This window comes from Emydura macquarii, unplaced genomic scaffold, assembly GCF_026122565.2.
Source record: "Emydura macquarii macquarii isolate MOO-44397 ecotype Brisbane River unplaced genomic scaffold, CSIRO-AGI_Emac_v2 contig_3122, whole genome shotgun sequence".
Taxonomy (NCBI): domain Eukaryota; kingdom Metazoa; phylum Chordata; order Testudines; family Chelidae; genus Emydura; species Emydura macquarii.
Window position 1 is genome coordinate 7,402,491 of NW_027133259.1, and position 25,328 is coordinate 7,427,818.

Sequence of the window (25,328 nt, forward strand, 5' to 3'; positions counted from 1 at the left end):
AGATATTTCAGACCAGATTAGCATTTCCATCGCCCATTGCCTTCCACATACGTGTGCGCTGAGAGTTTTCTCAGCCCCTCGGTAATGTCAGTACTTCAGTCCTCACCTCAGCCAGACCAGTTGCCAGTTCTCACACTGCAGTATCACATTAAAGCTCCCGGCACAGACAAACCCATCCTGCCGTCTCTGCATTGATCTCTTAGTCTCGCTGTCTGCCGTCCTCCTGGCCTACGCCATGGGGCTGTGGGCACGTTGATCTGGGGGGCAGACAATGGAATAGATTCAGTGCTGGTATCTGGCTGTTTAATCACACGCTGATTGCACAGGACTTGACTCTAAGGACACTTGTAATTACAAATCCAAACAGACGACTGGGAAAATACAGAGCCGGCCGCCAGGTGCCTGCCCTCAGCTGCAGGAGAGGATCATGTATTTCCTGTTTCTCTGCCAAGCGTTGGACTGCAACCGCTCTGCTGTGCGGCCTCAGGCCGTGTAGCCACCCTGCCTGCAAATGAAAGGTTAAGAGTCATCCTGTCTTGTGACCTTGTGCTCTCCTCACCTCTAGAACCCGCAGAGGAACCGTGTCTACCAGCGGCGAGGAGTGGAGTTAAGCGGGGGCCTCACCCAGCTCTCCTTCCCCCTCGCCTCCGAGCCCATCCAAGGCACCTACAAGGTGGTGGTGCAGAAGAAGTCAGGGACCAATGTGGAACACGCCTTTACTGTGGAGGAATATGGTAAGGAAGGGTCCCACTCACGCCAGGGGAGGGGGCGGTTGGAAGCAGATACAGCAGCCAGGGGTCCATTCCAGGCACAACATCCAGTTCAGGATTGCCCGGGATGTAGATGAGTGAAGAGTGATCTGAGGAACGGGCCAGGAAAACACTGGATGCTTTAGGGGATCAGGATCCCCTGCTAGGGCCCTCGCAATAGGACTCGGTCTGAGCCCCCAGCCAGCGGAGTGTGTCTTTCTCCCCAGCTCTTGAACTGCCAGGGTCACTGTTCCCTATGAGCGTGGGAGTGTTTGGGTCTGAATACAAAGGCCTGTCCCTCAGGCCCTCTGGATTTGGGCTGTGATTCCAGTCTCAGTAGAATGCAGCTTTATTTCTGTGGCACTGAACGCAGAACAAACTATGTGAACGCTGCGTTACGGGGGCACCATGCTCTGCCAATCCAACTCCCGTCACTTGCTACCCTTCGCCCAGCCTGGCCTTCCCACCTTTCCCCTGGCGGCCCCGGCAGCCAGACCACCATCAGACTTTCAACATAACTAAATAGACACACTTTGGCTGGAGACCCAGCATGGAAAACTTGAGCCCCAAAGGAGAATCTTTTGGAAGGTTTCTGAGGAAAGGAAAACGGGGCCAGCAGGGGTGGTAGATTCTCTAAGAACCCGTTTTACAACCTTAATTTCATGGCTGCCACTGATCACCCAAGGAGAGAGAAATCCAGCGTTGTCTAGTGCAGAGAAACGTACCACTCCAACCCCTCCCGCCATGTGTCAATCACCCCGCAGACGTGCTCCAGCCACCTGCACGCAAGCCAAGAGCTTGCTTTCAGCAAGCCACGGCCCAGTTCATTCTGAATGGGCTAGTGACTGTGGCTCCACTAGCCGCTCATTGCTGGCCTACAGGGCAGTCTGAAATTTCCCAGAATCCCCTGCTTCTGGGGCCGGGCTGAGAACCGCGGGATAGGTACCCACAGGGCCCTGCAGCCGAAGGGCTGGAAAGCCGCGCTCGTGCGCACGTAGGGCAAACCTACGGAGCTGTGCACACCAGTCAGCTCGGCAGTGTGGGCCGCCCGACCAGCCTGTGCGCCAGCAGGGCCGAGCTCCCTGCCTGCCTCACTGGAGCAGCACAAGCAGCCGGAGCAAACGGCCCTGCGGCCGGGGAGCTGGGGTGATTGACAGCGGGCTGAGGATCTGGCCCTGTGCACGGGGGTGGTGGGGGGAGAGGCTGTGTCTGTCACTCAGTGGGGACGTGACCGGCGTGTTCACGTGTGCCCTCCGCTCTGCTCAGCGTCTGCTCCGTCTCTCCCCGCAGTGCTGCCCAAGTACGAGGTGCTGGTGAAACTGCCCAAGAAAATCACCATCCAGGACAAGGAGCTGAGCGTGGCCGTCTGTGGTCTGTGAGTCACGGGGTCTGCGTCCCTGTTCTTTGTGCTCGCCCGTCATTGCCGTCCCGCTGCTCGCACAGAAACCAGAGCTGGAGCGGGCCCCTTGGGGCACTTTCCCTCCATCCCCAGAGCCCTGCGTGGATACAGACATGTGGATCCGCATCCGATCGCCATCCACAGAAATAAACTTTCACCCAGCCCGCAATCCGCCTCCCTCTGTTAGATTTACCCGCATCCGCACAGCAGCTGCTTGGCCCCAGCAGCCCTCCCTGAGCCGTTCAGGCCCTGCCACCCCAAACAGCCCATGAGCCCCCAAGAGCTGATCAGCTGCTGAGCTCTGCCCATCAGCCGTGACCCACAAGAAATGGTCTATGGATATAAAGCGGATATCCACGGATCTGCAGGGCTTTAGCCACTGGCACGATTGTGCTCCACTGTCTGTTCTGCACCCAGCCTAGCTTTAAACACCCCAGAGATAGCGCTGCTGCCCCTGCCCCAGGAAATGATGCCTCAGCCCCGTACATCTCCCTGTCAGAAACCATTTCTCCGGTATTCCACCCAAACTGCCCCTTTCTTTATGTCATTCTGTCCTTCCTAGTTAGACCCCCCAGTGCCTCCCTAAATAATCCCGGCCCCCCTTGGTGATGGCTCCTTCAGACACTTGTAGGCAGAAATTACGTCGCTTCCTAGACATCCAGTAACCAGACGCCACAGATTTAACTCTTTCATTCCCTCCTCCTCAATCCTTCCCTCCAGCTCCCTGATCATACTTCCTGTTCTTCTGTGAACTCCCTCCAATGTGTCAATGGCTTTCTGGTGAAGAGGAGCCCAGTGCTGGAAACAGTGCTCCAGAGGTGTCATGCAGCGGTGATGGGAGATGATAACCCCTCTCTGTACAGCGCTAGTGAGACACCGGCTGGAAGACAGTGCTGAGCTCTCAGTAGACTGCACCTGGAATACTCTCTGCAGGGCTGGGCTCTTCCGTACCAGGATGGAGCAGCCAAATGGGAGGGAACTAGGAGAAGGGAAACTCAACGGATTAAGGGGCAGAAGAGCCTGACTATCAGGCAACATTTCCAGCTGGGCAAGGTAATTATCTCTCCCTGGAAATGGCTGAAGCCCCATCACTTGAGTCGCTAGATGAAGCTCCGGAGAATAGACATTAGGGAAACCAGCATCAGAGTCCTCGGGGTAATGGCATAAAGGGCCCCAAAAGGCCTCTTCTGCCTGTCTCTGTCTCCCTGTCTAAGCACCTTGGGTCTCTTCAACCCCACTCTGGTTACAGATACACCTATGGGACCCCTGTCCCCGGCCTGGTGAATGTCCGTGTGTGCCGCAGATTCTCCCAGGCCAGGTCACACTGCTATGGAAAAGAGTCTGAGGCTGTGTGTGAGGAGTTCACCGGACAGGTGAGTCCAAGGGCCGCCCCGTAGGCAGGAGGTGACTCTCTTGGGGAGGACGATTTGTGTCTGTCCAAGGGGACTGTCAGACTTCAGCTGGGATTCTGTGGTCTGGTGGGGCTCTGTCTCACAGGAGAAAGTGACTGGTTAGGAGAGGTGAGGCCGGGACTGGGGAATGAATTATGAAGAAAAACCCCACAAGTAAAATCCTGCCCCATTGAAATCCATGGCTAAACTCCCGATGACATCAGTGAGATCAGGATTCACCCCTGGCTGGGTGTTTCTTCTAGCTGGGAAAGAGAAGACGCTGAGAGGTTTTGGTATCTTTGAACAGGATTGAGCTGGGGAGGGGAGTGGGAGCAGAGCAGAGGAGAGAGGAAGAGGGAACTGTGGGATCTGAAAGAGAAAGAGAACTGGAGAGAAAGAAGAAAGAGAGAGACGGGCCCAGGAGACAGAGAGAACCGAGGTAGAGGAATAAAGAGAGAGAGAATATGAAGGGGGAGGAGAAAGAGCGAGAGAAAGTGGAGGTGGGTTAGACAGAGATTGCAGGCGGAGAAGGAAGAGAGCAGGACAAGACACAATGCATCCGGAGAAAGAGAGAGGATTCCAGAGGAGGATAAAGGACACAGCGAGATGTGTCCCACTGATGGGAGGTTACAGATCTAGGGGATGGGACCTGAACAATCAGGGGACAAGGAGTGTAATCTGGAGAACTGGTGGTGAAATGCATCCCAGAGGGTAGCAGACATGTTGGATAAGTCACTGGGGACCATGGTATAAATGAGCCCAAGAGATGCCTCGATTGGTTTGTTGAGAGAGAGTCAGGCAAGATCAAGCCAGTGAGAGGATGGGGTAAGGCAAGGCAAGCAGCAGGCTAACGTCTTGGGTGCTGGGGTATCGTCCCCGTTCCACACGGACCTGAATCGCACGGGGGTTTCCATGGTAATCTCCTCTGTGGTCTCTGCCGCAGGCGGATGTTCGAGGCTGTGTCTCCCACGTGCTGCAGACTAAAATATTCCAGCTCAAGCGAAAGGGTTATGGGATGAACATTGAGGTGGAAGGCAAGATCATGGAGGAGGGCACAGGTGAGCATCACGCTGCGCGGGTGGAGTGGTGGGGCCGCAATTTCAATTGGTGTTCAAGCCAGCACTGAAGGGCACTGGTAGAGCTGGCCAATGCGGGGGGGACGGGCAGGATTGGTGCATCTGGAGGTGCTGCAAGTCAGATGCATTAGTTCAAGCCCCTCTTTGCCATGCTTTCTTGCAGGGGTGGAGTTAACCGGGACGGGCTCCACTGAGATCACAGGCACCATGAGCAAAATCAGCTTTGAGCAGGTGGACTCTCATTACAGACCGGGGATCCCCTTCTTCGGGCAGGTAGGGACCTCTGAGACCCCAGGAAATTACATGACATGAGTGTGCTTGTCTGTGGAGAAGGAGAACTTGCAGCACTGCAGAGACAACCTGAAAACGCGTGAGGATTATAAACCACGGGAACAGGAGTCATTTCTCTCTGCCTCTACATACACCGAGACATCCTAGCCATGCGTGGGAATTGTAGCACCTTCCTCTGACCACCTCCCCCCCGTGGTGTAAGGCCATTGATCTGAGCTGGCGCACTCCTTCCCATGATCCCAGTCAAACGCTCTGCAAGGATGCCCCACCGCCTCAGGTGCTTCCGACTTACCCAGGATGTTCACACGCACCTGCCCTTTGTTCTGCTCTGTAGAAAACATCCTCTGGAGCTGCCTCAGGGGAATAGCATGGGCAAAGGGCCATTAAGACTGTGGGGACAGCTTTCCCTGCCTGGTGTAAGCAACGGAGATCGGTTTCCTTCCTTTAGGTGAAGCTGGTGGACGGGACCGATGCTCCAATCGCCAATGAAACAATCCGGATTTCCGTATTTGGGAACAAATACGAAGCCAACTACACGACAGATGAAGAGGGCCTAGTCTCATTTTCCATAGACACTGTCAACTTCACAGACACCTCCATTCAAATCAAGGTGAGTGGCTGACTCCAGGTAGCTCAGGGATTGGAGGTATCACTGACTGAGCTCCAGGGGAGATACGCGTGGGTTTCTTGAGCTCTCTGCCCACCAGGAGATAAAACAGTTTCTTGGCTGGGGATTTCAGCCTCCTCCTCTTTGTCTTGTTCTCTCTTTGTCCATTCTTTGTTCTCTGTGTCTTGCACACACTCTGTCACTCTCCCTCCATCTCTCTCTCTCCACACACGAGCATGGGAAATGCAGATCAATACACCGTAGACTGAAAAACCTGCCAAAAAGATTTTTTTAAATTATCCACTTTTGTCATATGAAATTCTAGACTTGTTCCCACTCTTTGATCTGATGTGACACTGTTCTTCTTTATCAGGCAAACCACAAATCTAAACTGAACTGTTACGACAACGACTGGGTCACCCCTGTGTATAATAAGGTTATTCACAGAGCAACACGGTTTTACTCTCCGAGTAACAGCTTTCTCAAAATCGAGCCTGTGTCTCAGACTTTAAGCTGTGGCTCCACTGTGGGGGTCAAGGTGCACTATATCCTGAGGCCAGAGGCCCTGGAGGGGGAGAAGGAAATCGTCTTTTACTATTTGGTAAGTCTGGACCTAGTGACCTTTATCTCTATGCATGTGACACAGCCCTGGAGGCCAGATGCCCATGTACATCCAAAGCCACCAAACTGCCTGGAGACCAGGTTCACTTGACCTTGACATTTATATGTAAAACTCACTGAAGGAAATGCAGAAGTGGCCAGTGAGTGAATAGTTTCTGACTTGGTTGAGGTCCCAGTAAACTCCAGTCTGGGTCTGGGACTCTGTGGGGCTCTGGGATCTTCTGCTTCTTCCCCAAAAGAAGGCATTGGTATAGACACTCCACCCCCAGGCCTGGCATTGCCCAGTGAGCATCCCCCACCTCCACCAGGACACCCGTGACAGGAGGGTTTCTTCTTCCCGGGGCAGGTGATGGCCAAGGGAGGCATCATCAGGGCAGGCACCGAGGTGCGTCCCGTCGGGGATGGAGAACGTGAGTAGAGCTGTGTGAATAACTGATTTCCCGGTTCACTGGCCAAACCAGGAACCCTGAAAAACCATTGTTTGGGGTGGACTGAAACATTTCACTTTTGAGCTTCTTTAATCTTTTTTTATATATAAAATTGAAGGAAAATTATAAATGAAGAGTTGTTTAAATTGAAAAATTAAACCTTTTATTTAGGAAAGGTCGAAACAAAACCTTCTCATTTGTTGCTGATTTTTTTTCTGAGCAAAACGATTTGGTGAATTTGACACAAATTGTTAAATGTTTGGGTCGACCTGCCTCTGCATTTTTCACCAAACACGTGTTTTTTTATTGTGAGCTCTCTCCGCCCCTTTCTGTATCTGGGTCCTGGGAGGATGAGCTGCTGTGTCTGAAACAGGTGCCAAGAACAGCACCCTTCTCTTCTCTTCTCTTCTCTTCTCTTCTCTTCTCTTCTCTCCTCCTCTCTTTCTCTCACTTTCTTTCCGTCTCCTCTCATTATTCGTTGTCTCCCTCTCCCTTTCACACACAGTTCCCCTGACCAATTTCATTTCATGAATGTCAGACTCAAGGGATTCCCAGTTTGATTGTTTCATACTGGTTGGGCAAATTCTACCTTGAGGAGCAGAGATGTGTAGAATCCCACCCCCTCTGCAGCCCTGGGGTGCTCACAGCCCCTCAGCGCACAGCCACTGTACAACACACACTTCTTCCCTCGCCTTCATTTTTGCACGGGCTGGGGGATCCTGCGCTCCAGGAGGACTGTGCCAGACGCTAGATATGGATTTAGATGGCATGCTGAGATCCACCAGTCCCATCTCACCTGAATACCCCACGTCAGGAGTTGAATCCAGGTGTCTGCAGTAAGAGTCAAAGGCCTCAGTTATGCATCAAAACTGCTACCTCGGTTAGCGAATGTTTCAGGTGGCCAATGTCGCAGCCATAATGAGGGACCTAGGGAGGTGTGTGGCCCTGGAGCTGATTGCCTCTAGCTTAGACTCTCTCCCTCTGTTTGCCAGTATTTGAGCTGAGGCTCCTTGTGGGGCCTGACATCGCCCCCCTGGCCCGGGTACTCGTATACACCACTTTACCCAGCGGGGAAGTTATCGCCAATTCCGAAGATTTCAAGATTGAAAACTGCTTTGCCAATAAGGTGGGTGTCCTGTTCCCATAACTCACATTGCCCCATGGACTATGGCCCAGCCGTGGAACCTGGAACAGCGAACTTCCGGGGAGACAGGAGTTGTACAATGGCTCCATGAGCCCATCGGGCACTGACCATGGATCAGCAATCGAATCTGAGAGATGAATGCACATCAGGACGAATTTGCATAGGCAGAATTGTGGAGGGTGGAAGCAGAAATGACTTACCGGGGGCGTTGCTGGTCACGACTGAATTGCATTGGCCAGGACTGAGAGGCAGTAGCAGGACTGGGTGGGGAGCCCAGGAGGGGAATAGCAGGGGGGCTGTGGGGCAGGTTGAGGGGCACTGGCAGAGCTGTGTGGCGGTGCCAGGACTGGGTTGTGCTCTGGGGCAGCGTGTGAAGGTATCTGGAGAAGTAGCTCTTCTAACTCCTTTCCTGGGGTTGCAGGTCGACTTGCATTTCTCACCAGCCGAGGGCCTCCCCGCCTCCAACACTCACCTCCGGGTCAAAGCCTCCCCGGGCTCTCTGTGCGCCGTCCGCGCTGTGGACAAGAGCGTCCTCCTCATGAAGCCTGAAGCCGAGCTCTCGCCCATCTCTGTAAGTCCCAGCCTGGCCCGGTGATCAACCAGCACAAGAGCTGGTCTTGTCTGGAGAGTGCAGAGACTCACTTGTGAGAACGAGGGCAGGGCAGCCTGGTTTATAATCGTAGCATCCCTCGTCAGCACAGGGTCTGCGCCCACTGGTTGATCTATGTAAGGCACTCATGAAAACCATTGCTGCACCTAGTGGTTTATTGTTCTGGGGCCACTGGTGAGGATACTACCACATCTACTGATTTACTATTGCAGGACCACTGGTCAGCAGCACACACTGGGTTATTATGGAAAACTCAGTTGTGATCCCTGGAGTCAGACATGCTGCTACGTTACTGGAGGGTTTGTTATTGTAGGGTCACCCTTGGTCACTGGGAGTTTACAGTTGCCTGGGATCACTAGGGCCAGACAGGCTGGTTTCTTATTATTGGCCGGTGGTCACTGACATCGAGGCGTGTCCACGCAGGTGTATGATTTGCTCCCGGTGAAGGAGATCAGGGGTTATAATTACCAGGATCACTATTTGGAGGAAGATGACGATAACTCTTGTGTGCAACTCGACAACATTATTTTAAACGGAATCATTTACGGACCAGTTTCTCCTGACGGTGAAGGAGACGCCTACAGCATTCTCAAGGTGAGCGCCAGGTCTCCCCGTAATGTTTGAAATCACTGTTAGTTCAGAATATTTCCTCACCATGTTCCTGGATGACCAAAGCCCTGTCACATCCCGTGGACGCTGTCTGAGCTTGGCTGGGTGCTTGTTAACCTGGGCATTCGGGGTAATAAATAAAGCTGTGACAGAAAACCCTGGGTGGAAACACCCCAGCATCAGGAACCGAATGCCTCTGTCCCCATCGCTAATTTAAACATGGCAAGGAGACCTTCCAACAGGCCGGAACAAAGAAATAGAGCCCAGGAAAAGGCGAATCCACCTCTGTAGCCATTTTGTCAATAAGACCCCTCCCCCCCACCGCTCTCTATCCCAGCTGCGTAGGTCTCTGTGACGTGCCACCCCCCATTTTATCTAGACACCCCGGGCGGAGCGCTGCTGTGAGCCAACTCCCAGGAGAATTACCCAGCCCCACCTGGTGCGGGTTTGGTGCCCTGCGGAATCTCAGATTTGTTCCCGGTGGGACTCACTCCCAAGTTACCCAATGGCAATGACTGTCAGGCATCTCAGCGGAGAGGCAGGGGATTGACCGGCCAGAGAGAGCGAACTCCCTCCAGGGCAGGGCTGAGGCAAGCCGGCAGGGACTGGGTGCATGGCGGAAGCTTGCACGGCCGATGCCTCTGTTGAACCTGTTCTGAGGACACAGAGGACGGCCGTCTCCAGCTGTTGGTCTGGCGCCTTTCACTCACACGGAAAGCCGTTTTCTTTCAAGCCTCCCGCCAGCCACACTGGCACTGACCTCTCAGGACTTAGTGATCTCAGCTGGCATCAGTATCTGCCATTGCCGTGACCCATTCCCCGCTCTGGTGACAAGCCCGTCACATCCCGATCCAGTCCAGAGGACTTGTTTACATCCCGGCACATGGTTTACTTTACCACATGGCTGTCTGGGTTCTCTCTTTACAGGAGATGGGTTTGAAAGTCTTCACCAGCACCAAGGTCCATAAGCCCAGACTCTGTGTGCAGATATGGCACCATGAACCTGTGTCATATGCCGGTAATGGCAGGAAGAGAGCCTACTTTATCTTACCCCGCTTACACCCCCTCTTAGCTGCTTTTCTGGCTCCCCTCCCTTTCACCCTCTCCTCTGCATGGAACAGACCAGTTGGACCAGCTCTGTTCTCAGCTATGCCGGCTGAAATCCACTAACGTCAGTCCTGAAATAGGAATCTGGTCCACTTCCAGCTGCTTGCGCCCCAGCGAAGGAGATGCGCACTGTTGTAACTACACTGACGCAGTGGCACCCTGCACCCCCTACTGTAGATGTGCTGCCTTGGCACAAAACAGCTGCTAAATCTTGTTGAATTTGGTTCCAGCTGTTTAAACCTGGAACAGGACAATTTCCACTTCCAGGTTTCCACCTTACAGCAAGTGCTTGATTAAAAACGAAGTAGAGAATGGGCCAGGTTCAACGGAGAGGCAGTGTGAACCCAGGGGGAAAGTTTAGGACTGGGAATCAGGAAATCTGGACTCTATTCCCAGCTCTCCTAGCGACTTGAACTTGGGTGAATCATTTCACTTTTTTGTGCCTTAATATTCTTACCTGCAAAAGGGGACTAATGATACTTACACAGCCTTGTGAAGAGCTCTGAGATTAGATGGCTAAATATTAATGTTAACTATGCTCTCAGTTACACCAGAGGAAATGAAGAGTCACTAGATCAGATCACTGACTCCCCTACTCCAATGTCCCCATCCGTAGTATAGAACATCAGACAAATTTGGCATCCTGACCATATTGGATCGGCCCTTTCGTCTTTCTAGTGCAGGGTCCCTTTTCAGACAGTGGCTGCTTCAGAGTAAGGTGGAAAACCTCTGTAATACATCTGTCTGTGCAGTATTGTGGGGCATATTTCTTCCTGGTCTATGGCTTCTTATCAGCTTATGTCCTGGAGCAGGAAGACTGATATCCCTGATCATGTGAATCCTAGCAGGTGTCATTAGTGTTGCTGCTACTCTTAGCCATATACAAACACAATTTTTTCCCCTGTGAATCTGACTCAGCTACTGCATTTTACTTTCTTGGGGCAGTGAGTTCCACAGGCGAATTCCATACTGAAGTGGAGATAGGCAGGGCTCTAGAGGCTGCTTCAACACAGTCATTACGTCTGGGCTTCCCATACAGTCTGGGATTGGGGGTAGGTGAATAAATACATTCATCCATCCCACCACTGTCAGGGGGTCAGAAGTCTTTAGAGAGCAAACAGTTTGAGATCACAGTAGGGCAAGAGAGATGTTTTTTCAATGGCTTCTAAAGTGGTTCTAAAAAGACTTAGGATGCTGGGAGTGGGATGGGGAAGGGAATGACTGGTTGCCAGCAGAGACAGGTCTGAACATGGCTGAAGTTTGTGAGGATGGGTTATTAGATCTGGAGTTTAGGATCAGACCTATCACTAACTAGAAACAAAGTGCCATGGGTTTAAATAAAGTCTAACATATTATGTCCTCTCTTTCCTTGCTGCATCCTGTCTAAAAAAGTGCATGCATCTGGACTAATGCATTCTCCCCAATTCGATCACATCGTTGAGGGCCCAATGGAGACCATCCGGAAGTATTTCCCTGAGACGTGGATTTGGGATTTAGTTACAGTGCAGTAAGTGATCTTTATGGGATGTGGTGAGTGTGGTCAACTGGCTTACACAGACACTCAGGAGAAGTTGCTCACACGCCATGGGAGGCGCTTATATCCTTCTGTGTCCGATACAGTATAGACTAGAGATGAGAGTGAAGGACGGTCAAGTAGATAAACAGAAGGCAGGAAGTAACTGTTAATTGTGTGGATCACGATGGACAATCCCCCGCTAAGTGGTACAGCAGTAGGTGACCTGCCTGGGCAGTGTGTGTGTGTCGGAGGGAGGTGTAATTTCTTTGTGGTCCCAGTTCTGGTGCAGACATGGCTATTAACTAAGCATCTCATCCTGTTCTCTATCCCTGTGTCTGAGGGATTTTCTGTTGTTCACTGGGGAACCGCACCCCAGTCTAGTTACGTGGGTGATTTGTCTGCGCGGTGGATGTGGGCTGGGATAGGATGGGATGGGGTGGCAGGAAGTGCTCAGCGGTGAGCCTACAATAACCAACCAGCCTGCACAGCCCGGTGCTCACGAGGGACCCTGCAGTTAGAAAGGGCAGAGGTATTCGGGATCCTGTGAGGGACACACTTGTTCCCCCCAAAGCCAGGAAAACTCCCCCCAGCTCCTCGTTTTTGTTTTGTCACCAGGCCCGTGGGAAGTGCCGACTTGGCCGTGACCATCCCCGACACCATCACAGAATGGAAAGCCAACGCGTTCTGCACCTCAGGTGACACTGGCTTCGGCCTGTCCCCAACCGTGTCCTTCAGAGCCTTCCAGCCCTTCTTCGTGGAGCTCACCCTGCCCTACTCCGTGGTGCGCGGCGAGGCCTTCACGCTAAAGGCCACGGTCTTCAGCTACCTGAGCCGCTGCATCAGGGTAAGGGACACTCACACCTTTGCTCAGCGGGGGCAGGGAGGAGAGCACAGGGTCAGTTCCAGCACTGCTCCCGTCCAGGGGAGGCAGCTGATTGGCCCCTAGGAAAGTGTCGTTTACAGTGGTAAGAAATGGGTGTTGGAAAGGAGGAATCTGATTGGCTGCTAGGCGTGCGTTACTACAGGGTACAGAGTGGGCGTTGTGAAAGAAGGAATCTGTTTGGCTGACAGGTTTGCGAGCTGCAGATATATCTGCGTCCACCTTCCTGTGCGGCTGAAGGCACCTGTCCTTAGACCTCCTGTGCCTATCTCATGACCCATGGTGCAAGGTAGCTGGGGTGACCGCACACTGCGCATGCTTACTCATGGAGAGGCTTCCCAGTGGGCACCGGTGCTGGGGCCTCATGCCACGCAGCACCCTCCGCAGCTGCACTGCAGCCGCTGGGAACTCGCTGGCCTGTCATGTCCTATTGCATCCATGGAAACGGCCCTGACTCTTTAGCCCCAGACCCTCCAGTGTATTCCTGCCCTGCACAAGGGATTGGAGGGGACTCAGGAAGGGGGTCCCTGTAAAATCATGGTAACTTTTCTCTCAACTTCTATTTAAAAGGGTTTCACTCCAGATAAAGTGAAGTGGGAACAAGCTCTACAGTGCTATGGGCTCCCAAGACCCTCTCCTCTGCTTCCCCATCCCTTTCCTGCCCTTCCCCACGCTCATGGATGGTCTCCAATTCTGTTCCCTGATCTTCCCAGCCACAGATAATCTCCCTTCCCCCGCTGCCAGCACTTCACTCCCTCCCCATCAGAGGGATCTAAGACTCAGGCCAAGGTGGTATATTTGGTGTCACCACTTTGTCTTCATTCCCCCAGCAGACCCTATGTCCTTCAGGCTCTGCAATCATCTGTTTCTTCAAAGCCATGCACCCAACTCTCTGCCCCTTCTCAGTTTCCTGCCCCTCCCCAAACCACGGAAACCTCAGCTTTCCCTTCCATCTCATTCCCCAGCCCCATCAAATCCTTGTGGCCCCCAAACTCCCTGCCCCGTCTCCTCCCCTGCACTGTCCAAATCTCCATTTACCCCCAGCCCTCTCAAACCCCTCTCTCTCCCTGCCTGACGACACCTCTCTGCACAACTGACAGGTCAGCATCTCATTGGCTTCATCTGACGACTTCCGGGCCACCCCTGTGGAGAAGGAAGAAGAATCTTATTGTCTCTGTGTGAACAAACGGAAAACCGTGTCCTGGGATGTGACTCCAAAATCCCTGGGTAAGGGACCTGGCAACTGCAAAATCTCAGGATCAGGGACTAATGGATGGTGACAAAACCTCTCTTGAGGAACCAAGTGGCTCCAGAATTTCTGGATAAGATACTGGATGGCTCCAACCTCTCTGGAAGGGACGGGTCTGCTGTGAGAGGACAAAGGCCGGCCTTGTGGCTGAGGCACTGGACTGGATTCAGGAGACCTGGGCTCAGTGTCCAGCTCTTGGGCAAGTCAGTGTCTCTTTGCCTCAGTTTCCCCATCTGTAAAACAGGAATAATGCGTTCATCCGTTTATGGGGGGTGCTCAGACACGACTGTGATGGAGGCTGTATAATACCTGGATTAACGGACTGGTTGGGTCTGAAATTGCTGGATAAGGAAGTGGGTGGCTGTGAAATCGTTGGTGGCTCTGAAACCTTGCCGGGGCCTGGGCGGCAGAATCGGAAGACCTGCCCCTGCACTCCCCTCCTCTCCTCTGTCCCCAGCCCCTTTTGATGTAGCCACTGGAGCCAAGGGGCTGGAAGGCTGCTGCAGGGCTGTGCTAACGTGCTAGCCTGCGTGTGACTTGCGCTCTGCCCTCTCTAGAGAGCTTTCCATGTAATCAACGGTGCCGCAACGCCGAGCACCATGGGAATGACGCTGGCACCCTGTGGCTGCAGTGCCTGGCAGAACCCTTGTCTCTCTCTGTTTCAGGTCATGTCAATTTCTCAGTGAGCGCTGAGGCCCTGAAGTCAGAGCTGCTCTGTGGGAACGAGGTAGTGGAGACCCTGGACGAAGGGCGGAAGGACACGGTGATCAAACAGCTGTTAGTGGAGGTAGGTGGGCCGCTTAGTCCTGTGGTAGTGAGAAGTCATGGTAACTCACTGCTGCATCATGACAACTGATATAATGCTGCAGATCTCCTCTGCTTTATAGGAAAGCCATATTGACTTAATACCACCACAGCAATAACACATTCTCTAACGCTGTAAAGGGACGCAGTGATAGCTCACTACATCGGCCAGTGTAAACTATAATGCTGCATAGCCTCTTACAGGACAACAATGGCATCTCATTACAGTGTGACTGAAGTAGTAAGCAAAGGCGATACGTTTGTCACAGCCATGTCTTTTGGGACAGAAACTATGACTTTAGGTTTTGTCCATAACAAATCGTGGGATCAGGCCCTGAGCGGGTGTACATTGGCATAGCTCCATTAATGTCTATGCAGCTTTGTGGATTTATACCAGCTGTCGGTCTGGATCACAATGCTTGTAAGAAGAGCTGTGTGAATAACCAATTTTTGGTTCACTGGCCAAACTGAAAAATCAAAAAGGAATCATTTTGGGTGAACCCAATGAAAATGTTTCAGGTTTTTTTGATGAAACTACGTTTTTTTTACTTTTTCAGTACAAGTCAAACAAGATATTTGATATGACCTGACATGAACCATTTTGTTTCTTTTTCAAATTTTTACCCTTTTTCAACATAAAATCGAACTAAAATTCAAAACAAAAAAAGTAATTCTGAATTGAAAAATCAAATTGTTTTGTTTAGAAAATGTCCAAACAAAATTTTTGATTTTTTTTTAACTGAAACAATTTTGTGAATTTAGCACAAATTTGAGAAATGTTTTGGTCAATCCGAATCTGCATTTTACAGCGGAAAAAAAGCTTTTATACAAAATTTCTCTCAGATCTACTTGTAAACCCATTCCTGAGTAGGACACTTCCAGGAACAGTAACAAATCTTGTCCTGTATGTGACCAGTGTAATGGAATACAGGAGAGTGACCACATTTTAAAACGTTTTTCATTTATTAGTGAATTATCATTGTTTATTTTAAATTATTTGGTTGCATAATTTAAAAAGAAGCTCAAGGTATCTGAGCCAATGACTTTTTTGGTATATTTTTCTATAAATGTGTGTCTCCTACAGTATTTTGTAATGAGCAATCCATGGCTTTCCCATTTTTTTTTTTTTTTTTGACATGACACCCAACCAGCCTCAACTCAATAAAACCCTCTGTAGCTATTCCTGTGTACTAGGAAAGCAGTGATACTTGTTACATAGTCTGCTCTGAGCAATACCACATGCCAGCGTAAGGCGACTCCTCTCTCCGCTGTAGGAAAGCATTCATCATTTGTACATAGTGTGATGTCAGCAGTAACACATCATCTAACTCTGCAGCTCCTCTCCAAGTTACAGAAATGCATCCCACTTTTTCAGTAAGGCACTTTTTCAGACACAATTCGCATTATGATATCAACCCAGAAAAACACTTTGTAAGCTTCGAGCTAAGACTGAATCTTGTGTCCAGTTCTCGGTGCCGCACTCTAGGAAAGACAGGAGCAAATTGGAGAGAGTCCAGAGCAGAGCAACAAAAATGACCAAAGGTTCAGAAAACCTGCCTGTGAGTAAAGGCTGAAAGAACTGGACAGGTTTGGTCTAAGGAAGAGATGGCTGAGGGGGACCAAGATAACAGTCTTCAAATGTGTTGCTGCAGAGAGGATGGTGATCAACTGTTCTCCATGTCCTCGAATGGGAGATCAAGAAGTAATTGGCTTAGATTGCAGCAAGGGAGATTTGGTGAGATGCTAGGAAAAGCTGTCTAACTGTCAGGGTAGCTGAGGACTGGCACAGGTCACCTGGGGAGGTTGTGGATTCTCCACCATTGCAGCTTTAAGAACAATTAGAGAAACACCTGTCAAAGATGGTCAAAGCTTATTTGGTTCTGCCACATTATGAGAGGATGGATTCGATGACCTCTCAAAGTCCCTTCCAGACCTACCTTTCTATGATTCTGTCATGTTACAGTAAATCTGTATGGCTTTTGCTTTAACATTAGCCTATTTTCCAAGTGAAAGTCGAATTCTTACTTGGCTCCTTTTTCGATAAGTAGAGACACAAAGACCTGTGAGATGCTGCACAAAAAATTCCAAAACCAGTGATTTCTAAGTCTCTTCAGCTGAAGAAAGATTCACTTCGCTTCCCTCAGAGTAGTGGAAATGACTGACTTCAGTTTGAGCTGATCTGACAGTTCTGTAAACACAGGGATTGTTTTTCTCAGAATTATGAAGAAGGTGAAAATTGGGCTTAAAATAACAGACGCCAAAGGGTAACTTTAACTGCAGTTGTGGGGGGTGTGCTGATCATGCCCTGTTATTTTAGTGAACTGGCCAGTGCACCACCGCGCTCTACTGCCTGGAATCCGAAACGCTCATCTATGCATGCCAGGCTGACAAGGAGTTTGAGCTGGTTGGAAAATGGGATTCTTCTTCCCCAATGAATTTTCCACCAGAAAAAAAATCTTTACAAAATCTTTGGTCAGTGCATTTGGATTTCCTGAGCAAATGTTCAGAATGACACTCAGTGACAGATTTGTCACTCAGATTAGTTTTGGAAAGACATTTTGAAACAAAACAAAAATGTTCATATCCACCTCAAACGTTGTTTTAGTGTTTTAATGTTTTATTTCTTTCCTCAACGTTTGGATTCCTCCCCCCCCCCCACCCACCCACACATGCTTTAAAACCTTTTTACCTTTTCCGATTGGAGAAAGGGTGGAAAAAGTGTTTGTTTTTTTTAAGGTGTGAGAAAGTGAGGGAATGCTCGCTTTTCACATTTGGTTCCTCCTGGCAAAGGTTGGAAAACAGGAATAAAAAGGGAAACCCTTCTATTCGCAGAAGAGAAATTTGCAGGAGAGGAGTGTGGTCCAAAAACAAATGGCTTCGACTAACCCTCTTTTTTGACAACATTTAGTTCCTGAGTTTTAGGCAGACTTGTGTTGCGTGGCTGAATAAACTACAGGGCTTCTTCTTTAGCTCCAGCCACTGGGGTCTTGGCCTTTGGAGCAGGAGGAAGTGAGTTCTATCCCCGTTGTAGCCATACAGGACTCATTGACCACAGTGTGTAATGGTGAACTCCTATGTGGCCATGCAGTTGTTACAATGTGTCATTTCACAGCACCGAGCGCTGTGGTCCTACCGAGCAAAGCTCGTCAATATGTGCTTAACTTCAGGCACATGATTTGTCCCACTGACCTCACACGCACTTAAAGATAAGCACCTTCCAGGATCAAGCCCCTACATCGCTGCATTATCATTAATATCACAGCACATTATCAGCAGCCGCACATGGTATAAAGCTGCAAGTTCGCTCTGTGTAACACGGGATGCCCACGTTTTACGCTGTGATATCAGCAACGAATCACCCATGGTATAACATTGCAATACCCTCCCCTTGGATGTGAGGAGGCAGTAACTTGTTAGTAGCTGATTTCCAGCTATTATCTGGTGGCTTTATAAGAATTATTATCACAAGAGAATTTCCAAGTTTCTTTCTCTCTTTCTTTTCTCCCCATCTCCCCCCTCCAGCCCATCACCCTTGAACAGGTTTTTCTGCCGCCAGGGGCTCAGTGTCTCTGCAGTTCTCACCTTTCTCATTTTCCTTCCTCTTCCCTTTTCCTCCCCACCCCAAAGCCTGAGGGGCTTGAGAAGGAAACGACCTACAACTTCCTGCTCTGTGCAGCTGGTAAGAGCTTCACCCCTCCTGATCTGCCTCTGAAAGGAAAGAGTGGATACCCCCGGGAAGGAGGGAGACAGTTTCAGGTCCCTGAGGGGAAGAGCTACCTCCAGGCAGTAATATGGAACTGATCAAAGTGGGACACATGCAGCTGGATAACGAGGAAATGTTTCTCACAGTGAAGGGCTGGAAGCGTAGGTCTTAGGGAACGTTCCTGGCCCGGGTCCTGGGGGCTGGGCTAGATGGGATTTAATGGGGCTTTTCCCTTCTCTCACTCTCTGAGTCTGTGGAGTGAAATGACCAACTAGAAGGTGCAGAGACAGAGCTGGAGACTGCAGTTCCCTTGTCTCACCACGGGGTGGCAGCTCACTGCGTGTGGAGGGCTGGGCAGGCAGGTGAGGGGATCCTGGCCTGAGAGGGGAGTTGGAGACGGGGTGGGGGGATCACTATGAAGCTATGGAGGAATGGAGGGGCTAAAGGCAGAGAGACCAGGTGCAGGGCCAGGGGCAGTGTCCCAGCTCCTGTGCGGGGGGGTGAGAGGGGATATTCACTGCCGCACAGGGGCGATTTTCCTGCAATCACGTCTGTCTGACTTTCCCCCAGAAAAGACAGCGCCAAAGCCAGTTTCCCTGAGGCTCCCGCAGAACGTGGTGCAGGGCTCGGCCAGAGCCTATTTCTCCGTGCTGGGTAAGTGAGGCAGTCCGCCTCTACCCCGGCCTTACCACGCGTTCCACTCCTCACCCTGTGCGCAGCCGGCAGAGCCCCCTCCATTGATCCCTCCAGCTGCCCACCGCTGTCCTCTCTTGCCAGCACTTCACCTCCTTTCCCTCCCTCCTTCCCCCACCTCTGCCTCCGTGCCCACTTCTCCAGCTCTTCATCCAGGCTAGAGCTCCCGTCTGTCCCTCCAGCAGCACGCCCGTCGCGGTGCTCTTTCCTGTGTCCCGTCTCTCTCAGAGAACATTCCTCTGTCTCCTCTTTTCTCTGTGTTGTGTGTGTGTCTCTCTCCCTCCATTGACCTGTGCTCTCACAAGTCTGTTCGGGATCTCTCACACCAGCACCCGTGCTCTGCAGCGAGCTGTGATCCGCAGGCCAGCTCTGTGCCGCACTCACTCCCTGTGTCTCCATCCCCAGGCGATATCCTGGGCACAGCCATGCAGAACCTGCAGCAGCTCCTCCAGATGCCCTTCGGCTGCGGGGAGCAGAACATGGTCCTGTTCGCCCCCAACATCTACGTCCTGGACTATCTGAATAAGACGGGCCAGCTGAGTGAGGAGACCAAATCCAAGGCCATCGGATACTTAGTCAGCGGTGAGGAGAGACGGGGCTTTTGCTTCTTCCAGGGTCATGCTGGGAGCTTCTCGTGTCTGCCTGGCTCAGACAACGCTTCCATGGGGAAGGGTGGATGGACTGAGGGGGCCATCTGTCTCTCAGGGGCGAGGGGCCACACATCTACATTCCCAGCTCTGTTATCCCATTGCTCTCCAGGCTGTGAGCCCACTGGTGATTCACTCTTACCTCAGCAAACCAGACTCATCTCCCCAGATGCCTATTGGCCTTTCCTAGCCACCAGTGCATTGGCAGCATCCTAACAGCTGACCCCTCGTCATACACTTTTGACCTGGTACCTCCAACATCCCTTCCCACCTCACCAGGGGTCAGAGGTTCCCCTTCCCAGGAGCTGCTCAGAGTAGTTACCCCGTTAATGGCCAGTGTTACAATAGATCACTTCCTAATAGGGGTGCGATAGTATGATAGCATGCTGGGATCTGGGGTGACATCTGGGAACACAGAGAGCTCTACCCTCAGGAAGTGCTCGATGGGAGAAGACGGGTCCATGTGGAGGAAGGACACAGCCTAGTGCCGCACTGTCTTGGCTCTCTGTGTACTTCAACACTGACCAGTCAATCTGACACTGAGCATGCCCAGGTGGCCCTGGCAATGGACATGGTTAACATTTCTGCTGATGACGTGCCAGGCAGAGAAGAAGAGCTGGGTTGGTTCTGCAGGTCTGGCAGCAGTATAATGGAGCACAGCCTGGTTTTAAACCTTGTCTTTACTGGGGAGATCTGTTTATTTGTAACACATTTAGCCAAGCTGTAGTTTTAATACATGTTAGTTGATCAAAGTAAACTCTAGACTCCTCGCTAGGGTTAACTCGACCAGCTAACACATGTGAAACTACAGCTGCCTTGTCTACGCTGGGATTTAAATACGTGTTAGCTAGCACATGTTGGTAATACTCCCTTATTCCTAGTGTGGACATGACCTTTGTCAGTGAAGCCAGTAGCCATGACTCTGAGCACACACGGGGCAGAGCTGCTGAGTGACCAGGGGCCATTTCCACATTTTCACTTTTCAGATTTGTTTTTCACACCTTTGATTATTCCTCTTTCTCCATTTCTTTGTGGTTTACGGCTCTCCCCTGTGTTTAAGGCTAGCACTAGCCACTGTAGCACTTAAGTGTAGACACTTACTACACCCCTGCCATCACTGTAGGTAGCTAAATTGATGCTAGAATTCTTCCATCAGCTTTGCACCGTTTGCACCGAGGATTAGGTCAGTTTCACTATGTTTTTCCCACCCTTAAGAGACACAGCTATGCTGATGTAATTTTCAGAACAGACCAGCCCCAGGGCTTACATTCAGCTGGAGCTGTCCAGAGCAGAGCTCCAGTAAATATTTTCAACCTCCCTGGAATTTTTATAGCATGGGGAGAGGACCTTTGGGGGGCTCCAGGAAATACAACATGAGAATGTAAGCCCTTTGAACCTGGTGTAGGAGCTGAGAGAGGCACATCATAACCCTGCTGCCTGTGGATTCATTTAACGCTTATTAGCAGATCAAGGCCTCTCTGCTGAGTGACTGAAGCTGTTCCTGTGTTTAGGAATGGGAAGGACCAGCTAGCATGTGTACTGGTGTGCGCACGTGGGTGTGTGTGTGTGTGTGGACACACACAGCACTGCCCCCTGCTGGCTAGGATACATCAGAGCTGCTTCTGTGCCTAAAGCTCGCTGTAAACCCAGCTTTTACCAATGTAACTATTTTTACCAAAATCGTGTGGATGCAGTTCTACCTCCTTCCCATATGGGAACAAGCTATTCTGGTATTAGCACTTTTATACTGGGGTAACTACACCCACACTGGGGGAGTCACACCACTTTAACTCTGCTGGTACAATTAAAGCAGGATGTTTGTGTAGACAGGGCTGAAGAGTCTCTTTTCCTGGCTGAAGTCTATAGCTGGATTTCAGCGCAGTAAAACACACCTTGTTCTCCTTTCAGGTTACCAGACGCAGCTGAATTACAAACACCAGGATGGTTCCTACAGCACGTTCGGGCCACGTCATTGGCAGTCAGGGAACACCTGGTAAGATTTCAGCGCCGCTGAATTCTTTCCCTTCTGCTGTTATACCCTGATGCCTGCCATTGTTAGCAGGTGCTGAGCATGCAGGGACGGAGGAGAGGGGAGGAGATCGAGAGCTGATGACGTGAGATAAGAGAATTCAGAGGGTGCTAGGGAAGGGAGATCTCCTTCAGTTCATGTGCTAGAGGCCTGCGATTCTGCATTAATAACCATTTACAGCCCCCGGATTCCCTGCCTCAGCTCCGGTTAGAGCAGCCTGGAGGCTGTTCTGACTTGCTCCAGCTGGCAACAGGTCCCTGAGGACCAAACATCAGCTAGGGGTGGCCAGAACACGGCACACTCCAGCCACTTGCTCTCCACACCCTCTGTACCAGCAGCTACGTGGGGGGTGGTGTAAAAGTGCCGGCCAAAGATTCCCCAGCTGGGTGGCTTGCAGGTAATTTCAGATCCCTTTGTGTTACTTGAGCAGGGCGAGGGGGTCAGAGAGGGCAGAGAATCCATGCCAAAGCCCTGAGTGTGGAGACGTGACCTTCCTGAAACGATGTGTTTGATCCTCAGCCGGAACAGTTTGGAGCCATCACAGCCCCTCAGTGCTTAGTGCATGTTGTGCAGGGTGAACAGACGGGCTGGGCAGCTCTGTAGGGGTTGCTCTGCCCTCTGTCACTACTGACCCCAGCGCCCCAGTGGGATGCTGGGGGGCGTGTGATGCAGGTATTTAATAAGAAAATCAGAGCCAGTGTCCCGACCATTCCCGGTCACTGAAGACTCTGTGGCGCTTTCCAAGAGGAGGCTGTTCTCCACAGGGTTCTGGACAACCACCTTCTACCCCCGAAGCTGTCCCCGGCCATTTTAAACCAATGCAGGAGGCTGGCTCGTTCCCTGCCCTAAAACGGGTACTTTTCTGTGCCAAGTCAGACGACTTCTGGGTCTTGCCCCCAGGCTCTGCTGCATCTCAGGAGGTGGCTGAGAGCGCGAATGGTTCCCTGTCCCATGGCCACCAGCGCTCTGGCCCCTGCTGCTTCCCCTCAGGCAGGCAATGCCCCGCACCCCGTCCCCTCCAGCAGGCCCAGGACATGGGAGGGAGCTCTCACGCTGCCGCTCTCCGTCGCAGGCTGACAGCCTTTGTGCTCAAGTCCTTCGCGCAGGCCCGCTCCCACATCTTCATAGAGGAGCAGCACATCCAGGACGCCCTGGCCTGGCTCGCCGGCCGGCAGAAGGAGAACGGCTGCTTCCGCAGCTCCGGGACACTCCTGAACAACGCCATAAAGGTGACGTATTCACCCAGCTGGGTTCCCGTGGGCCTCATGGGACCCAGACAGGGCTCCAGTGAGATGGAGAGAGCCAGCAAATACTCCTGGGAACAGCTCAGCCACTTCAGCACATGGGGCTGGGGCAGATGGGATCTGCCAAGGGGCCGAGGTCAGGCATGTACCATACTGTACATGGAGCTACCATGGGCAGGAGAAGGGGGACAAGGGGAGATATGGAAGCTACCATAGTGTGGGGAGAACAGGGATGTAGAACGTCACTGGGAGGAGGGGCAAGGACGGGGGAGGTTTCGGGGTTAATGTCTCTCTCTCTGGTTCCCTGCAGGGTGGGGTGGACGATGAGGTCACGCTCTCTGCCTACATCACCATCGCGCTACTGGAGATACCTCTGCCCATCACCGTACGTACCTGTAACTCCTCAAGCCACAGGCTTGGTGGGGACCGCCAGGTCGGCAGCCTCCCATCCCTAGAGAGAAGTCTTTAAAAATGGGGAAAATCCACTCAGAGAAGCCCTTACATTCACGTCCAGGTCTGGAATTGGACTTTGCCTGCAGCTTCCCTTCCAATCCGGGACTCTGGCTCTGTCTCATCTCTAACCCTTTGAAATGCTCTTTATTTAAAACGTTGGAGGCGGCGTTTGCTTGATTCTCTGTTACAAGCCTACAGCTTAGGTTTTCACAGATATCTAACACCTGGTTAAACGCCACTGAGCCCCTTGGCACCTGCCAAATGGTCCCCGTCAAGGGCCGATTTCTGGTCTCCTTCAGTGAGGTCTGTTCCATGCCCGGAAGTCGGACTGGTAAAAGTTCTGTCATCAGCGTGCAACCGAAAAGCCTGTTTTGGTGGAGTGAGTTCACACTGGGCCACTTGTGCCCGCGCGCTGTGTTCACAATGTATCAGGCCAGATTGGCACAAGTGTGGTGCCCTGGGGGTAGGCATCCCAGTGTCCTCTGCGCTGCTTCCATCAACCCTGCCTGGTGGGAACATTTTGTTGTGCAGTTTACGCTCTGCTTGTGGGAAACGTTCACTCAGCACCTGGGCAAAGGTACCAAGCAGCAGGAACAGCTGTGGCTGTGGAGTATGTGCTGAGTGGGTAACGGCGAGGTGGGTTTCTGGTCACCATGACGCTTGGCCAGTGGAGTTCAAAAGTGTTACGAGATGGGTCACTGCTGAAGGGAATGATGCATTGTAGGACTGCAGGGGGAGGATCTCTTACGCTGGTGCAGCTAGTGAGCATCCACCCTACCGCTGTACGGATGTAACGCCACTGACACGGGGCTTCTGCTGCTCTAGAGAAGGGAGGAAGCAAGCCACAAAAACTGGAGGGTTTTGTCAGTCGGCAAATCAGAGAGGATGTGTGCCAGGCTGTGCCCAAAAAAGCTGAGTTCTGCAACTGGAGTCTAGCCCCGGCGTTAGATGTGTGGTGGTGCTGGCTGCGGCTGGACTATTCCTGGGATCAAAGCAAAGTGGCTGTGGTCCTGCATGGCCTGTTTGTTACCACTGTCCTGGGGAAGTGGCAGCCAGTTCCCACCCACTGTCATTAGACTCACCTGATCCCCGGGATTTAATCCAGAAAAGCCGATGTTCTGGTGAAGCCCATCTCAGTTAGAGGGTGTGTACACCCCAAGGCATTTTGTTTTCAGGCTTTCCTGTCTCAAAACCGGCTGAACTGATTCCCCCCCACGTTCCAGAAAGAACCTCTCTCTTAGCAGACACCAAGTGGCTGGGAAGGTTCAGATCAAAACATTTGGAAAAAGTTGCGATGCCTCTCAAAATGGGGCTGTCTTCTGGCCTTTCCATTCTCAGCCACTGCAAAAACACAGAGGGGCTGTCACGCTGCACATTGTTGTCCCTTGGAACGTCATTACTGGAAATGTTTGATTCCCAGCTTTGCTTCTCCAATGTGTGTCAGTGCGGAGTGACCATGCGACGAATGCAAAGAGCCGGGTTCTGCAGTACAGCATCGCCAGTCACCAAATGTACAGGGCCAGACTCACTGGTGGCTCTGGGTGCTTGGTGCCGGTCTAGTGATGCAAACCAGCCACGGTGCATTGCTGGAGAGGTGAAAGCGACAGCGTGCCCCCAACGGGCCCTTCTCCTGCATTGCACCCACTGCCTTACATCCCCACTTTTCTAAGTGCTGAAATATTCGTCTAAAGACAAAGGGAATTTTTTAAAAACGTGAGCTGGGGCCGGGGCTGCCGGGGCCTGACTTTGCAGTGATACAGGTGTATTGGGGGGCTTCCCTCCCTCCACCTGAGTGCGGAGAGTGAGCATATCCAGAAACCCTGCTCACAGGTACCGTTCCCACTGCGCCATAGCACAGCTCTGCTGCTGTCTTCACTGCTCAGCGCCACTCCTCATCCAAACACGGCTCGTCGCGCCGGACGCTCGTTCCTTGGCAGCGACTGCTCCTGCCCAGCAGAGTAAAGCCTGCTCCCTCCAGCAAGAGACAGCCAGAGAGGAAAAGCCTCATGTTTGCACTGATCAAGTGAAAAAAGAGATCATTTGGGGGGCCCAAGGTAAGGCCCTGATGTCCCAGGAAA

At 51.8% G+C, this 25,328-nt stretch overlaps 1 protein-coding gene across 1 annotated transcript in view; it reads left to right on the forward strand.

Annotated features, from left to right (window-relative positions):
• The window catches only part of LOC137141951 (alpha-2-macroglobulin-like), a gene marked incomplete at its 3' end in the record, with an annotated part of 33,348 nt that extends 10,118 nt beyond the window's left edge, over positions 1 to 23,230 (forward strand). Inside the window, exons 6-27 of the mRNA XM_067531070.1 lie at positions 566 to 734; positions 2,040 to 2,124; positions 3,398 to 3,521; positions 4,483 to 4,597; positions 4,779 to 4,888; positions 5,355 to 5,516; positions 5,887 to 6,114; positions 6,481 to 6,544; positions 7,555 to 7,688; positions 8,128 to 8,277; positions 8,740 to 8,910; positions 9,853 to 9,943; positions 11,425 to 11,539; positions 12,164 to 12,392; positions 13,529 to 13,655; positions 14,343 to 14,464; positions 18,109 to 18,160; positions 18,755 to 18,838; positions 19,283 to 19,459; positions 21,433 to 21,517; positions 22,626 to 22,782; positions 23,108 to 23,230. Coding sequence (XP_067387171.1) covers positions 566 to 734; positions 2,040 to 2,124; positions 3,398 to 3,521; positions 4,483 to 4,597; positions 4,779 to 4,888; positions 5,355 to 5,516; positions 5,887 to 6,114; positions 6,481 to 6,544; positions 7,555 to 7,688; positions 8,128 to 8,277; positions 8,740 to 8,910; positions 9,853 to 9,943; positions 11,425 to 11,539; positions 12,164 to 12,392; positions 13,529 to 13,655; positions 14,343 to 14,464; positions 18,109 to 18,160; positions 18,755 to 18,838; positions 19,283 to 19,459; positions 21,433 to 21,517; positions 22,626 to 22,782; positions 23,108 to 23,230 — 2,874 coding nt within the window. The remainder of the gene's footprint in view (positions 1 to 565; positions 735 to 2,039; positions 2,125 to 3,397; positions 3,522 to 4,482; positions 4,598 to 4,778; positions 4,889 to 5,354; positions 5,517 to 5,886; positions 6,115 to 6,480; positions 6,545 to 7,554; positions 7,689 to 8,127; positions 8,278 to 8,739; positions 8,911 to 9,852; positions 9,944 to 11,424; positions 11,540 to 12,163; positions 12,393 to 13,528; positions 13,656 to 14,342; positions 14,465 to 18,108; positions 18,161 to 18,754; positions 18,839 to 19,282; positions 19,460 to 21,432; positions 21,518 to 22,625; positions 22,783 to 23,107) is intronic.
• Positions 23,231 to 25,328: the final 2,098 nt, after the last annotated feature.